This window comes from Anser anser, assembly GCF_964211835.1.
Source record: "Anser anser genome assembly, chromosome: 33".
NCBI lineage: Eukaryota > Metazoa > Chordata > Aves > Anseriformes > Anatidae > Anser > Anser anser.
In genome coordinates, this window is record NC_139754.1 from 189,236 (window position 1) to 203,874 (window position 14,639).

At 64.4% G+C, this 14,639-nt stretch overlaps 1 protein-coding gene across 1 annotated transcript; it reads right to left on the reverse strand.

Moving 5' to 3' along the window:
* Positions 1-4,542: 4,542 nt before the first annotated feature.
* LOC310888324 (AP-1 complex subunit sigma-1A) lies at positions 4,543-13,292 on the reverse strand. Its single transcript, XM_083814917.1, has 5 exons — positions 13,135-13,292; positions 11,108-11,286; positions 8,120-8,228; positions 6,549-6,686; positions 4,543-4,806 (listed from the first exon to the last, which is right to left on the reverse strand). The coding sequence occupies exons 1-5, from the start codon at positions 13,276-13,278 to the stop codon at positions 4,759-4,761; spliced, it is 618 nt and encodes a 205-aa protein (XP_083671043.1). The 5' UTR covers positions 13,279-13,292; the 3' UTR covers positions 4,543-4,758.
* Positions 13,293-14,639: the final 1,347 nt, after the last annotated feature.

Genomic DNA, 14,639 nt, shown 5'->3' on the forward strand with positions numbered 1-14,639 from the left:
GGGCTCTGACGTCAATGGGGGTCACGTGGAGCCGGGCGCGGGTATAAAGGCGGCGGCGCCGCTGTCCGCGGTCCTGAACGGGAGGAGCCGGCACCGGGACCGGGGACCGGGCACCGGGATTCGACACCGGGACCGGCACCGGGAGCAGGCACCGGGACCGGACCGGGATCCGCAACCGGCACCGGGACCGGGAGCAGCCACCGGGACCGGGCACCGGGATCCGCTACTGGGAACCGGGACCGGGCACCGGGACGGGATCCGACACCAGGACCGGGACCGAGATCTGCAACCGGCACCGGGATCTGCAACCGGGCACCGGAACCCGGACCGGGATCCGCCCCTGAGACCAGGCACCGGGATCGATCCCCGGGACCCACCCCCGGGCACCACCGGGAGCCACCGCCCCCGGCCCGGGGAGGGAGCGGGGGGCGCCCCGCGACCGTAGCGACCCCCCGGGAGCCGGTAAATCCCCCCCCTCCCTTGGGTTAAAACGGGGAGGGGGCGGCTGCGGGTGTCCCCCCCCCCCAGCCCTAACCGGGGGTGGGCGGCGTGTCCCGGCCCTGCGGCACGCGTGGGCTGCGTGTGACGTGTGTGTGGGTGTGATGTGTGTGGATGCGTGTGCATTGCGTGTAGATGCATGTATTGGATGTACATGCATGTGCGGTGCGCGTATACGTATGTACATTGCAGTTACCTGTATGTGCAGAGCGTGTAGATGCATGTAGGGCATGTACATGTATGTGCGGTGCGTGTATATGCATGTAGTGCGTGTACGTGCATGTGCGGTGAGTGTACGTGTATGTGTGTGAGTGTATATGCATGTACATTGCAGTTACACGTATGAGCAGTGCATTTATATGCATGCAGTACATGCAAATGCATGTGCTGCGTGTGTATATGCATGCACGTTGCATGTGTATGTATGCGTAGCGCGTGTACATGTATGTGCTGGGTGCGTAAATGGACGTGCTGTGTGCGTACGTGCATGTAGTGTGTGTAAATGTATGTGCTGTGTGTGTACGTTTGTGTGCAGGGTGTGTATACGTATGTATATTGTGTGTACATGTATGTGCAGTGAGTGTACATGCATGAAGTGCATGTAAATGTATGTCCTGTGCGTGTGTAAGCATGTGCAGTGCATCGTGTGTGCATTGCACGCGTGTGCTGTGTGTTATGCTTGCCGTGTGCATCCATGTATGTGCCGTGTGTGTCCATGTACGTGCTGTGGGTGTCGATGTATGTGCTGTGTCCATGTATGTGCTGTACACGCATGTGCTGTGCGTGTGTTATGTGCTGTGTGTGTTGTGAGCGCTGCATTGTATGTGCTGCGTGCATCGCGTGTGCATTGCATGTGCATTGCGTGTGCATTGCGTGTGCGCTGTATGTGAATTGCATGTGCTGCCGTATGTGTAGCACGTTGTATGAGCATCGCGTGTGCTGCGTGTGCTGGGTGTGAGACGCTGGGGGGGGGGTAATGGCACGGGGTGGGGGGGGGCACCCATAGGTGCCAGCATGTGCGGGGGAATGTGGGGTCCTGCCGGGTGCCTTTGGGAGGGGGAATCGGGGGGGGATTGGGGGGCAACTTGGGGGGGGGATTTGGGGGGGCACTTGAGGTGGGGAGAATTTGGGGGGGGGACCTTGGGGTACCCCAATGGGGGGGGGGGCTCCTGGCACTTGGGGTCCAATGGGGGGATTGGGGGGGAGTTTTGGGGGGGGGGTGCACAGCATGGGGGACACTTTGGAAAACCCATTGTGTGTGGGGGTCCATAATACATGGAGGGGGGGATGCACTTGAGGGGGCGGGGGTCCCGTGCCCCCTGACCCCCCCTTCTCTTTCCCCCCCCCCCCCCCCCCAGGCACCATGCCCCCCCCCACCCGCCCCTTGCGCAGCGCCGCCCTCCTCCTCTCCATCACCCCTCTGGCCCAAAGCCGCCCCCACCCCTCCCCTCGCCTCCCCGGCCCCTTTTCCCCCCTCCCCAAATCCCTTCCTCCTCCTCTTCCTCGCCGCCGGACGAAGTCCTGAAGGAGCTGGAGGAGCTGGGGAGGCTGCGAGCGGAGGCCAAGCGGGACCGGGAGCGGAGGAGGAGGAGGAGGCCGAAGCTGGGCCAGCGCCCGGCAGCTGCGGCAGCAGCAGAGCCTGGAGCAGCGGCTGCTGGAGCGGCGCTACCAGGAGCTGGCCGAGAGCCGGCGGCAGGCCCAGGCCGCCCGCAAGGCCGCCGCCGAGGAGGAGCGCCTGGCCGACCTGGCCTCCGACCTCCTGCTGCGCTACCTCCTCCACGGGCCCGCCGCGGCCGCCCAGGATAAGAGGTCGGAGGAGGAGAAGAGGAGGAGGAAGAGGAGGAGGAAGGGGGGGAGGTGGGAGAGGTTGGGGGAGAGGGGGGGAGAGGTGGGGAGAGGGGCGGCGTGGGGAGGGCGAGCGCCGGGGGCGAGGCGATCTCCATGAGCAAGGCGATCCGATGGGCAAGGCGATCCCGATGAGCAAGACGGTCCCAATGGGTAAAGGGTTCTCCATGGGCAAGAAGATCCCAATGGGCGAGGAGGTCCCAATGGGCAAGATGATCCCAATGGGCAAGAAGATGCTGATGGGTGAGGAGATCCCAATGGGCAAGATGATCCCCATGGGTAAGGAGATCCCCATGGGCAAGGAGATCCCCGTAGGCAATGGGTTCCTCATGGACAATGAGATCCCATGGACAATGAGATCCCAATGGACAATGAGATCCCCATGGACAACGAGGTCCCCATGGACAACGAGGTCCCCATGGACAACGAAGTCCTCATGAACAACGAGATCCCCATGACCAATGAGATCCCCATGGCCAATGAAGTCCCCATGGCCAACGAGATCCCCATGGCCAACGAGGTCTTCATGGGCAAAAAGATCCCTGTGGGCAACAGGATCTTCATGGGCAAGAAGATCCCAACGGCCAACGAGGTCGCCATGGCCAACGAGGTGCCCATGACCAATGAGATCTCCATGCGCGGTGACATCTCCGTGCGCGGCGACGTCCCCCGGCGTGGCAAGATGCTGACACGCGGCGGTGTCCCCATGCGTGGCGATGTCCCCATGCGTGGTGACAACTCCATGCGTGGCGGGATGCCGATGCGCGGTGACGTCATCTCCATGCGTGACGACATCCCCAACCGTGGCGATGACGTCAACCGCGAAGACATCCGCAACCGCGATGACGTCAACCGCGATGGCATCCCCTTCCGTGCCAATGTCCCCAACCGTGCCAACGTCCCCAACCGCGATGACGTCTTCAACCGCGGTGACGCCCCCAACCGCGACGACGTCAACCGTGATGACGTCTTCAACCGCGCCAACGTCCCCAACCGCGAAGACGCCCCCAGCCGCGCCGCCGTCCCCCCGCTGGCCCAGGAGCTGGCGGAGGCGGTGCGGCCGGCGGATGAAGATGATGAGGATGACGAGGAGGCGGCGCCAGACGCGCCACTGGACCCGGGCACCATCGACCAACTGATCGAGCTCTCGAGCCGCCTGCACCTGCCGGCCGACGACGTGGTCGACATCATCCGCGACGTGGAGCAGAAGCGCAAGGAGGAGGCGGCGGCGGCCATGGCGGTGGCGGGGGGGGCCCTGGGATTGGCCCCCCCCGACGATGACGTCACCGATGACGATGGCGATGACGTCATCCCCGCCAAAAGCCGGCACCGCGGCGGTGGGGGTGGCGGTGGCGGAGGCGCGCCGACGTTGTTCCGGCCCCCGCGGTTGAGGAGTTATCGGCGGGGGGGGGGCTCAAGGGGGTAGGCGCCCCCCCCCATAGTGGTTGCCCCCCCCCCCCAATAAGGGGACCCCCAAATGTGTGACCCCCACCCCAAAATACCCCCAAGGTGCTCCATGAGCCCCCCCTCCCAGTTCCCCCAGTCCCAGAGTCCCCTTCCCAGTCCAAGACTCCCCCCATTTCCCACTTACCCCAGTCCCCCCTCCCAGTTCTCCCAGTTTCCCCAATTCCCGACCCCCCCCCTCCAGCTCCCAGTCCCCCCAGTTCCCCCTCCCAGTTCTCCCAGTACCCCCCATGTAAATAGCCCCCACCACAACTTTTGCTAACGAATAAAAGCGACTATTTTAGTACGAGTTACCCTCATTATTGGGGCCCCCCCACTAATTACCCCCAGCTAATTACCCCCCCCAGCTAACTACCCCCCCCCGGGTGCTAACTGCCCCCCCTCCTCCCAGACTCATTACCCCTGGTGCTAATTAACCCCCCCTCCATGCTAACTGTCCCCTTCCCAACCTCATTACCCCCCTCATGCTAATTATTCCCCCCTTGTGCTAATTGACCCCCTTGTTCTAATTGCCCCCCCGTGTTAATTACCCTCATCCCATGCTAATTATCCCCCTCCCATGCTATTTACCCCCCCTCCGATCCCAATTGCCCCCCCGTGCTAATTACCCCGTCCCATGTTAATTACCCCCCCATCATGCCAATTACCCACCACCATGCTAATTGCCCCCCCCAGTGCTATTTACCCCCCCTCCCATGCTAATTACCCCCCCACACTAATTATCCCATGCATCAGCCGAGTCTCCGCACGTTTTTATTCTGGGGGGGGGTCCCCCAACGCCCCCTCCCCATTTCGGGGGGGCCCCGTGAGAGGGGAGGGGGCTGGGGGGGGCTCCCCGCCCCCCGCGCGTGGGGGAGGGGCTGTATTTACAGCGGGGGGGGGCGCCCACCCCCCCAGCCCGGCTCGGTTTGGGGGTTCCGGGGGCGGGCCCTCCCTGGGGGGTGGGGGGGGCTACGCCAGCCCCATCTCCTCCAGGACGCTGCGGGGGGATTCGTCCTCCTGGGGGGGCACAAAAAGGTGGGGGGGGGTCAGAAAAGGGGGGGGGGTCAGAAACCCGAGGGGGGGGGCACTAAATGTGGGGAGGGGGTCACAAACCCAGGGGGGGACCCCTGCCCCTTTTAGGGTCCCTATGGGGTCCCATCACCCCATGGAGATCCCATAACCCTTCTGGGGTCCCCACAGCTCCCATCACCCCGTAGCGATTCTGTACCCATTTTTGGGGTCCCTAAAGCTCCCATCACCCTACAGGGATCCCGTACCCATTTTTGGGGTTCCATCACCCTATAGGGATCCCACAACAGTTTTGGGGTTCCCTATGGGTCCCATCACCCCATGGGGGTCCCATGCCTCTTTTGGGGTCCCTACAGATCCCATCACCCTATAGAGATCCCATACCCATTTTTGGCGTCCCATCACCCTATAGGGATCCCACAACAGTTTTGGAGTTCCCTACGGGTCCCATTAGCCCGGGGGGCCCCATGCCGGTTTGGGGTTGTCCCTGCATCCCTTTTGGGGTCCCCGGGGGGGTTTTGGGGTTGGGGGGCACCTCCTGCAGCAGGTCGGCCTGCTTGATGGCCTTGAGGACACTCTTCTTGGGGGTGTGATTGGGTTCTGTATGGGGTCCCATCACCCCATAGGGACATAACGGGGTTCCCCACAGCCCCCAGCACCCCATGGGGGTCCCGTGCCCCTTTTGGGGTCCCTCTGGGATCCCAACATGCCATAGGGATCCTATACCCATTTTTGGGGTCCCTATGGGTCCCATCAACCTATAGGGACCCCATACCCATTTCTGGGGTCTCTACATCTCCCATCACCCTATAGGGATCCTATGACTATTTTGGGGTTCCCGATGGCTCCCTATGGGTCCTATCACCCCACGGGGGTCCCGTGCCCCTTTTGGGGTCCGTACAGCTCCCACCACCCTATAAGGATCCCGTACCCATTTTTAGGGTCCCATCACCCCATAGGGATCCCATAACCCTTTTGGGGTCCCTACGGATCTCATCACCCTATAGGGATCCCATAACTGTTTTGGGGTTCCCTATGGCTCCCTATGGGTCCCATCAGCCCCGTGCCGGTTTGGGGGTGTCCCCGTGTCCCTTTTCGGGTCCCCGGGGGGGGGGGTTGGGGTCGGGGGGCACCTCCTGCAGCAGGTCGGCCTGCTCGATGGCCTTGAGGACGTTCTTCTTGGGGGTGTGATTGGGGTCTCTACGGGGTCCCAGCACCCCATAGGGACATAACGGGGTTCCCCACAGCCCTCAGCACCCCATGGGGGTCCCATGCCCCTTTTGGGGTCCCTATGGGGCCAATCACCCCCTGGAGATCCCATAACCCTTTTGGGGTCCCTACAGATCCCAGCACCCTATAGGGATCCCGTACCCATTTTTGGGGTCCCTCTGGGATCCCATCACCCCATGGAGATCCCATAACCCTTCTGGGGTCCCCACAACTCCCAGCACCCTATAGGGATCCCATAACCATTTTGGGGTCCCCACAGCTCCCATCACCCCATGGGGATCTCGTACCCATTTCTGGGGTCCCTACGGATCCCATCACCCTATAGGGACCCCATACCCATTTTTGGGGTCCCTACATCTCCCATCACCCTATAGGGATCCTATAACTATTTTGGGGTTCCCTATGGCTCCCTACGGGTCCCATCAGCCCCGTGCCGGTTTGGGGGTGTCCCCGTGTCCCTTTTGGGGTCCCCGGGGTGGGGGTTTGGGGTCGGGGGGCACCTCCTGCAGCAGGTCGGCCTGCTCGATGGCCTTGAGGACGCTCTTCTTGGAGGTGTCCTGCACCTCGCCGCCCATGACGAACTCATCCAGGATGAAGTACGCCTTCTCGAAGTTGAAGATGATGTCCAGCTCGCACACCTGGGGGGGGCACGGCCGTCACCGGGGGGGGCACGGCCTTCACTGGGGGGGGCCCCCCACCCCGCTACGGGGGCTGGGAGCCCAAAAAATGGGGTTGGGAGGCACAGAAATGGGGGTTGGGGGGCCCAAAAATGGGGGTTGGGGGGCCCAAAAATGGGGGTTGGGGGGCCAAAAAATGGGGGTTGGGGAGCACAGAAATGGGGTTGGGGGGCACAGAAATGGGGAGAGGGGCACAGAAATGGGGTTGGGGGGCCCCTGAGACCCCTAAAACGGGGCTTGGGGGGGGGGTCTGGGAAACCCAAAATGGGGCTGGGGGTTTCCTGAGCCCCCAAATGTTTTTTTGGGGTCCCTGACCCCCCCCCCCCCCCCGAATTGGGTCTGGGGCTTTCCTGGAGCCCCCTAGAATGGATCTGTGGGGTTCCCTTGACCCCAAAAGGGTCTGTGGGGTTCCTGAGCCCCCCAAATGGATTTGTAGGGTCCCCAACCCCCCCCAAACTGGGTCTATGGGGTCCGTAAACCCCCCGAATTGGGTCTATGGGGTCCCTGAGCCCCCCCAAATCGGGTTTGGGGGTTTCTGAGACCCCAAACCAGGTCTGTGGGGTTCCTGAGCCCCCCAAATGAGTCTCTGGGGTTTCTGAGCCCCCCAAACGGATCTGGGGGGGGTTCCCTTGACCCCAAAATGGGACTTTGGGGTTTCCGGGCCTCCCAGACGGATCTGGGGGGGTTCCCTTGACCCCAAATGGGACTTTGGGGTTCCTGAGCCCCCCAAACGGATCTGGGGTGGTTCCCTTGACCCCAAAATGGGACTTTGGGTTTTCCGAGACCCCCAGACGGATCTGGGGGGGTTCCCTTGACCCCAAAATGGGACTTTGGGGTTTCCGGGCCCCCCAAATGAATCTGTGGGGTTTCTGAGCCCCCCAAATGAGTCTCTGGGGGGGTTCCCTTGACCCCAAACGGGACTTTGGGGTTTCTGAGCCCCCCAAACGGATCTGGGGGGGGTTCCCTTGACCCCAAATGGGACTTTGGGGTTTCCGGGCCCCCCAAACAGATCTGGGGGGGTTCCCTTGACCCCAAATGGGACTTTGGGGATTCCGGGCCCCCCAGACGGATCTGGGGGGGGTTCCCTTGACCCCAAATGGGTCTTTGGGGTTTCTGAGCCCCCCAAATGAGTCTCTGGGGTTTCCGAGCCCCCCAAATGGATCTGGGGGGGGTTCCCTTGACCCCAAAATGGGACTTTGGGGTTTCTGAGCCCCCCCAAATGAGTCTCTGGGGTTTCCGAGCCCCCCAAACGGATCTTGGGGGGGTTCCCTTGACCCCAAAATGGGACTTTGGGGTTCCTGAGCCCCCCAAACGGATCTGGGGGGGTTCCCAGCCCCCCAGACGGCTCCGTAGGGTCCCCCGAGCCCCCCAGCGGGGCGCGCGGGGCCACTCACGCTGCCGAAGTACTTGTCGAGCAGCTCGACGTAGCGGTGGATGAGCTCCAGCGTGATCAGCTCGTTGTCCTGCCCCTCGATGGCGCAGCAGAAGTAGAGGCTGGCGTACCTGGGGGGGGGGCACGGGGGGCTGGGGGAGCGCCGCCGGGGGGGGGGGCGTGGGGGGATGGGGGGGAGTTGGGGGGGCGTGGGGGGAAATGGGGGGGTGGGGGAATGGGGGGGGGTGGGGGGATGGGGGTGTGGGGGGGGAATGGGGGGATATAGGGGGATGGGGGGGTGTGGCGGGGTGTGGGGGGGATGGGGGGAAAAGGGGTGTGTGTGGGGGGGGTGGTGGGGATGGGGGGGCGTGGGGGGGTGTGGGGGGTGTGTGGGGGGATGGGGGGGCATGGGGGGATGGGGGGGTGTGGGGGAAATGGGGGGGGTGGGGGGATGGGGGGTGTGGGGGAAATGGGGGGGGTGTGGGGGAAATGGGGGGGTGTGGGGGGGTGTGGGGGAATGGGGGGGTGTGGGGGGAATAGGGGGGTGTGGGGGGAATAGGGGGGTGTGGGGGGATGGGGGAAATGGGGGGGGTGGGGGGATGGGGGGTGTGTGGGGGAAATGGGGGGGAATGTGGGGGGGTGGGGGGGATGGGGGGCGTGGGGGGATGGGGAGGGTGTGGGGGATATGGGGGGAAGGGGGGAAATGGGGGGGTGTGGGGGAAATGGGGGGGTGGGGGATATGGGGGGAAGGGGGGAAATGGGGGGGTGTGGGGGGGAAGGGGGGATGGGGGGGTGTGGGGGAAATGGGGGGGGAATGTGGGGGGTGGGGGGATGGCGGGGAGTGGGGGGGTGTGGGGGGGATGGGGGGGCGTGGGGGGATGGGGAGGGTGTGGGGGAAATGGGGGGAAGGGGGGAAACGGGGGAGATGGGGAAATGGGGGGATGCGGGGGAACGGGGGGGATGGGGGAAATGGGGGGGATATAGGGAAATGGGGGGGTGTGGGGGAAAGGGGGGGAGATGGGGGACGGCAGGGGGAAGGGGGGATATAGGGGAAATTGGGGGGGGTGGGGGGAATGGGGGGGTTTGGGGGAAATGGGGGGGTAGGGGGGAATGGGGGAGGTGGGGGAAATGGGGGGATGTGGGGGGAATGGGAGGGTATGGGGAGGATGTGGGGGGAAGGGGGAATATGGGGGAAATTGGGGGGATATGGGGGAATGGGGGGGTGGGGGAAATGGGGGGATATGGGGTAAAGGGGGAAATTGGGGGGGATATGGGGGAATGGGGGGATATAGGGGAAATTGCGGGGGGGATGGGGGGAATGGGGGGATATGGGGGAATGGGAGGAAATGGGGGGAAGTGGGGGAGTGCAATGGGGCCAGGGGCAATGGGGCCGGGGGCAACGGGGCCAAAGGCTGTGGGGCCCAATCAATGGGGCTCAATGGAAGCCAATGGGGCCAGACACAATGGGGCCAGAGTCTATGGGGCACAACCGATGGGGCTGGAGGCTATGGGGCCAAGCCAATGGGGCTCAATGGAAGCAATGGGGCCAGACACAATGGGGCCGAGCCAACGGGGTTGGATGCTATGGGGCCAAGCCAATGGGGCTGAAGGCAACAGGGCCAGAGGTTATGGGGCCAAGCCAATGAGGTTGGGGGCTATGGGGCCAAGCCAATGGGGCTGGATGCAATGGGGCCAAGCCAGTGGGGTCGGAGGCTATAGGGCCAAGCCAACAGGGCTGGAGGCTATGGGGCTGGATGCAATGGGGCCAAACCAGCGGGATTGGGGGCTATGGGGCCAAGCCAATGGGGTCAGATGCAATGGGGCCAAGCCAACGGGGCCGGAGGCTATGGGGCCAGAGGCTATGGGGCCAAGCCAATGGGGCAGGACACAATGGGGCTGGATGCAATGGGGCCAATCTGATGGGGCTGGAGCCTATGGGACCAAGCCAATGCGGACAGAGGTGATGGGGCCAAGCCAATGGGGCTGGGTGCAATGGAGCCAAGCCAATAGGGCTGGAGGCTATGGGGCCAAGCCAATGAGCTTGGAGGCTATGGGGCCAAGCCAATGGGGCCAAGCCAATGGTGTTGGATGCAGTGGGGCCAGACGCAATGGGGCCAAGCCAATGGGGACGGAGGCTACGGGGCCAAGCCAATGGGGTCGGAGGCAATGGGGTTGGAGGCTATGGGGCCAGAGGCTACGGGGCCATGCCAATGGAGCTGGATGCAATGGGGCTGGATACAATGGGGCCAAGCTGATGGGGCTGGAGCTCATGGTGCCAAGCCAATGGGGACGGAGGCTACGGGGTCAAGCCAATGGGACCAAGCCAATGGGGTCAGAGGCAATGGGGTTGGAGGCTATGGGGCCAGAGGCTATGGGTCCAAGCCAATGGGGCTGGATGCAATGGGGCCAGAGGCTATGGGTCCAAGCCAATGGGGCTGGATGCAATGGGGCCAGAGGCTATGGGTCCAAGCCAATGGGGCTGGATGCAATGGGGCCAAGCCAATGGGTTCGGAATGGAGGCTCTGGGGCCAAGCCAATGGGGCTGGATGCAATGGGGCCAAGCCAATGGGTTCGGAGGCTACGGGGCCAAGCCAATGGAGCTCGATGTAATGGGGCTGGATGCAATGGGGCCAAGCCAATAGGGCTGGAGGCTATGGGGCCAAGCCAATGAGGTTGGAGGCTACGGGGCCAAGCCAATGGGGCCAGGGGCAATGGGGCCAGATGCAATGGGGCCGGATGCAATGGGGCCAGAGGCTATGGGTCCAAGCCAATGGGGCTGGATGCAATGGGGCCAAGCCAATGGGGTCGGAGGCTATGGGGTTGGAGGCTATGGGGCCAAGCCAATGGGGCTGGACGCAATAGGGCCAAGCCAATGGGGTCGGAGGCAATGGGTCCAAGCCAATGGGGCCGGCCGCAATGGGGCCAAACCCCGGGGTCCAAACCCCAGGGCGCCGCCACCCTCGCCCCCTCCACCCCCCCCCCTCCGTCGCCTACCCCGCGCGCCCCCCACCTCTTGTAGACCACCTTGAGGTCGCGCCACTCGAGGAAGCTGCACATCTTGGGCTTGCGCGCCAGCACCAGCTGCATCAGCTCGCGCACCAGCTTCCGCTTGTCGCGCTCGGCCGTGGCCAGGAACCACTTCTGCAGGCGCAGCTTGCCCTGCCGGCTGAACAGCAGCATGAAGCGCATCTGCGGGCGGCACGCGGGTTAGAGGGGGGGGGGGGGCCGGGCGGGGGGGGATTTGGGGTGTGGGGCAGGGATTTGGGGGGGTTGTGGGGCGGGGGGTGGGGGTACGGGGGTGATAGGGGGCTGGGATGGGGGGATATGGGGGGATTTGGGGGGATATGGGGGGATTTGGGGGGATTGTGGGGCGGGGGGTGGGGGTATGGGGGGAGATATGGGGCTGGGATGGGGGATATGGGGGGATTTGGGGGGGATACAGGGGGATTTGGGGTGTGGGGTGGGGATTTGGGGGGTTATGGGGTGGGGGGTGGGGGTACGGGGGAGATATGGGGCTGGGACAGGGGGATATGGAGGGATTTGGGGGGACTTGGGGTGTGGGGCGGGGGTATGGGGGAGTTGTGGGGCGGGGGGTGGAGGTACGGGGGAGATATGGGGCTGGGACAGGGGGATATGGGGGGATTCGGGGGGATTTGGGGGGATATGGGGGGATTTGGGGGGGTTGTGGGGCGGGGGGTGGGGGTACGGGGGAGATATGGGGCTGGGATGGGGGGATATGGGGGGATTTGGGGGATATGGGGCTGGGATGGGGGCATGGGGCAAGATATGGGGTTGGGATGGGGGTATGGGGCAGGATATGGGGCTGGGAGGGGGAGATATAGGAGATATGGGGGGATATAGGAGGATATGGGGCTGGGATGGGGGGATATGGCGGGATTTGGGGGGGGGGCGGGGGTATGGGGGGGTTATGGGGCGGGGGGTGGGAGTACGGGGGAGATATGAGGGGATTTGGGGGGATATGGGGCTGGGATGAAGGGATATGGGGAGATATGGGGGGATGGGGTGGGGATTAGGGGGGGTTATGGTGCGGGGGGTGGGGGTACGGGGGAGATATGGGGCTGGGATGGGGGGATATGGGGGGATTTGGGGGGATATGGGGGGATTTGGGGGGGTTGTGGGGCAGGGGATGGGGGTACAGGGGAGATATGGGGCTGCGATGGGGAGACATGGGGGGATTTGGGGGGGATATGGGGCTGGAATGGGGGGATATGGGGGGATTTGGGGGGCTTTTGGGGTGGGAGGTGGGGGTATGGGGGTATATGGTGGGCTATGGGGGGCTATTGGGTGTGGGGTGGGGGTATGGGGTGGGATATGGGGCTGGGATGGGGATAGAGGGAGGGATTGGGGGGATATGGGGTGTGGGGTGGGGGAAGGGGGGAGATATGGGGGGATTGGGGGGCTTTTGGGGTGGGGGTGGGGGTGTGGGGGGAAGATATGGGGCTGGGATAGGGGGATATGGGGGGATATGGGGGGATATGGGGTGCGGAGTGAGGGTATGGGGGTATATGGGGGCTATGGGGGGCCATGGGGTGTGGGTTGGGGGTGTGGGGTGGGATATGGGGGTGGGATATGGGGCTGGGATGGGGGGATATGGGGGGATATGGGGCGTGGGGGGGAGAAATGTGGGGCTGGGCTGGGGATACGGGGGGTTACGGGGGGTTACGGGGCGGGCTGTGGGGCTGGGTCGGGGGGCTATGGGGTGGGCTATGGGGCTGTAGGGTGGGAACGGGGGCTATGGGGGGGCTACGGGGCTGCGATGGGGGGCTACGGGGTGGGGGCTATGGGGGGATACGGGGGGGTTTGGGGGGTTTTGGGGCGGGGGGGGGGGCTGTGGGGTGGGGGCGGGGCCGTGGGGCCGGGGACCGAGGTGTTGTACCCCCCCCTTTCCACGTGACCCCCCCTTCACGTGACCTCCCCCCTTCCCACGTGACCTCCCCCCGCCCACGTGACCCCCTCCCGCCCGATGGCCCCCCCCCCCTTCCCGCCGCCTTCAGCCCCGGCCCCGGGGCCGCTCACCATGGCGCCGCTTCCGGTCCCCCCCCCGCTCGGTTCCGCTTCCGGTCCCCTCCCCCGCTTCCGCTTCCGGTGGGCTCGGCAGCCGCCGCCGCCGCCGCCGCCGCTCACCGCCGCCGCCGCGCCGGGCCCGGCCTCACCGCGCATGCGCCGCTTCCGGGAGGGGGCGGGGCCCGCTGCCATGGCAACGGGGCGGGGCCGGGAGGGGGAGGGCGGAGCCGTTGCCCCAGCAACGGGCCCACAGCGGGGCGGGGCTGAGGCTCAGTAGCAACGGTTGCCAAGGGGCGGGGCTTGTTGCCACGGCAGCGCCCGCGCTGTCGCCATGGCAACCGGACAGAGGCCGGGGCGGGCCTGGGCCCACATCTATGGGGCTGAGACCCCCCAGACCCACACCTATGGGCCACAAACCCCTCCCAGACCCACATTTATGGGGCCTGGACCCACATCCATGGGGCACAAACCCCTCCCAGACCCAAATCTATGGGGCCAAAACCCCCCAGGCCCAAATCTATGGGGCCGAGACCCCTCAGACCCAAATCTATGGGGCACAAACCCCTCTCAGACCCAAATCTATGGGGCCAACCCCCCCCCCCGACCCAAATCTATGGTGCCAAGACCCCCCAGACCCACGTCCATGGGGCCTAGACCCACATCCATGGGGCACAAACCCCTCCCAGACCCACACCTATTGGGATGAGACCCCCCAGACCCAAATCTAAGGGGCCGAGACCCCTCAGACCCACATCCATGGGGCACAAACCCCTCCCAGACCCACATCTATGGGACTGAGAGCCCCCAAACCCAAATCTATGGGGCCGAGACCCCCCAGACCCATGTTCATGGGGCCTAGACCCCCACCCATGGGGCACAAACCCTTCCCGGACCCAAATCTATGGGGCTAAGAGCCCCAGACCCAAATCAATGGAGCCAAGACACCCCAGATCTCCATTTATGGAGCACAAATCCCTCTCAGACCCACATCTATGGGGTCGAGACCCAAATCTATGGGGCCGAGACCCCCTGAAATCCACCTTTCCGCAAATTGGGGTGGTTGGAGCCCGGCTTCCTCCCCGCGAGATCCCGGCCTCCACCATCCCGTGGTCGCTGCAGCCGAGGTCTCCAGCTTGTCCCTCCTCACCCCGTCGGCTCCTCCGCCACCCGCGCGGTGGAGAAACATCTCGAGATGGTGATCGTGGTCATCGATGCCCTGCAGGAACCTCCTGGACGGTTTGTGCCTCGCTGTTTGGTCTTCCCAGCAGGTATCGGGGTGGTTGAAGTCCTCCAGGAGAACCAGGGAGACCGAGAGGTTGCTTGGAGCTGTCTGAAGAAGGCTTCATCTCCTCCTCTTCCTCATCTGGTGGCCGTGGTATCAGCAGTGGATGTCTGCCCTTTAATCCGTACCCATGAGCTCTCAGTCTCCGGGAGGAACCAGAAACAATTTGGGAAGACCTGGCCGGGAGCGGAGAAGATCTGAGAGGACGCAACCGTGGCTGGAAGGGAGCTGGGAA

Coding starts and splice junctions, on each gene's coding strand:
- LOC310888324 (XM_083814917.1), bottom strand. CDS start 13,278: ATGCGCGGTGAGGCCGGGCCCGGCGCGGCGGCGGCGGTGAGCGGCGGC. Junction 8,229..11,107: donor CTCAAGGTGGTCTACAAGAG/GTGGGGGGCGCG, acceptor CCCCCCCCCCAG/GTACGCCAGCCTCTACTTCT. Junction 6,687..8,119: donor TCGACAAGTACTTCGGCAGC/GTGAGTGGCCCC, acceptor TGCCCCCCCCAG/GTGTGCGAGCTGGACATCAT.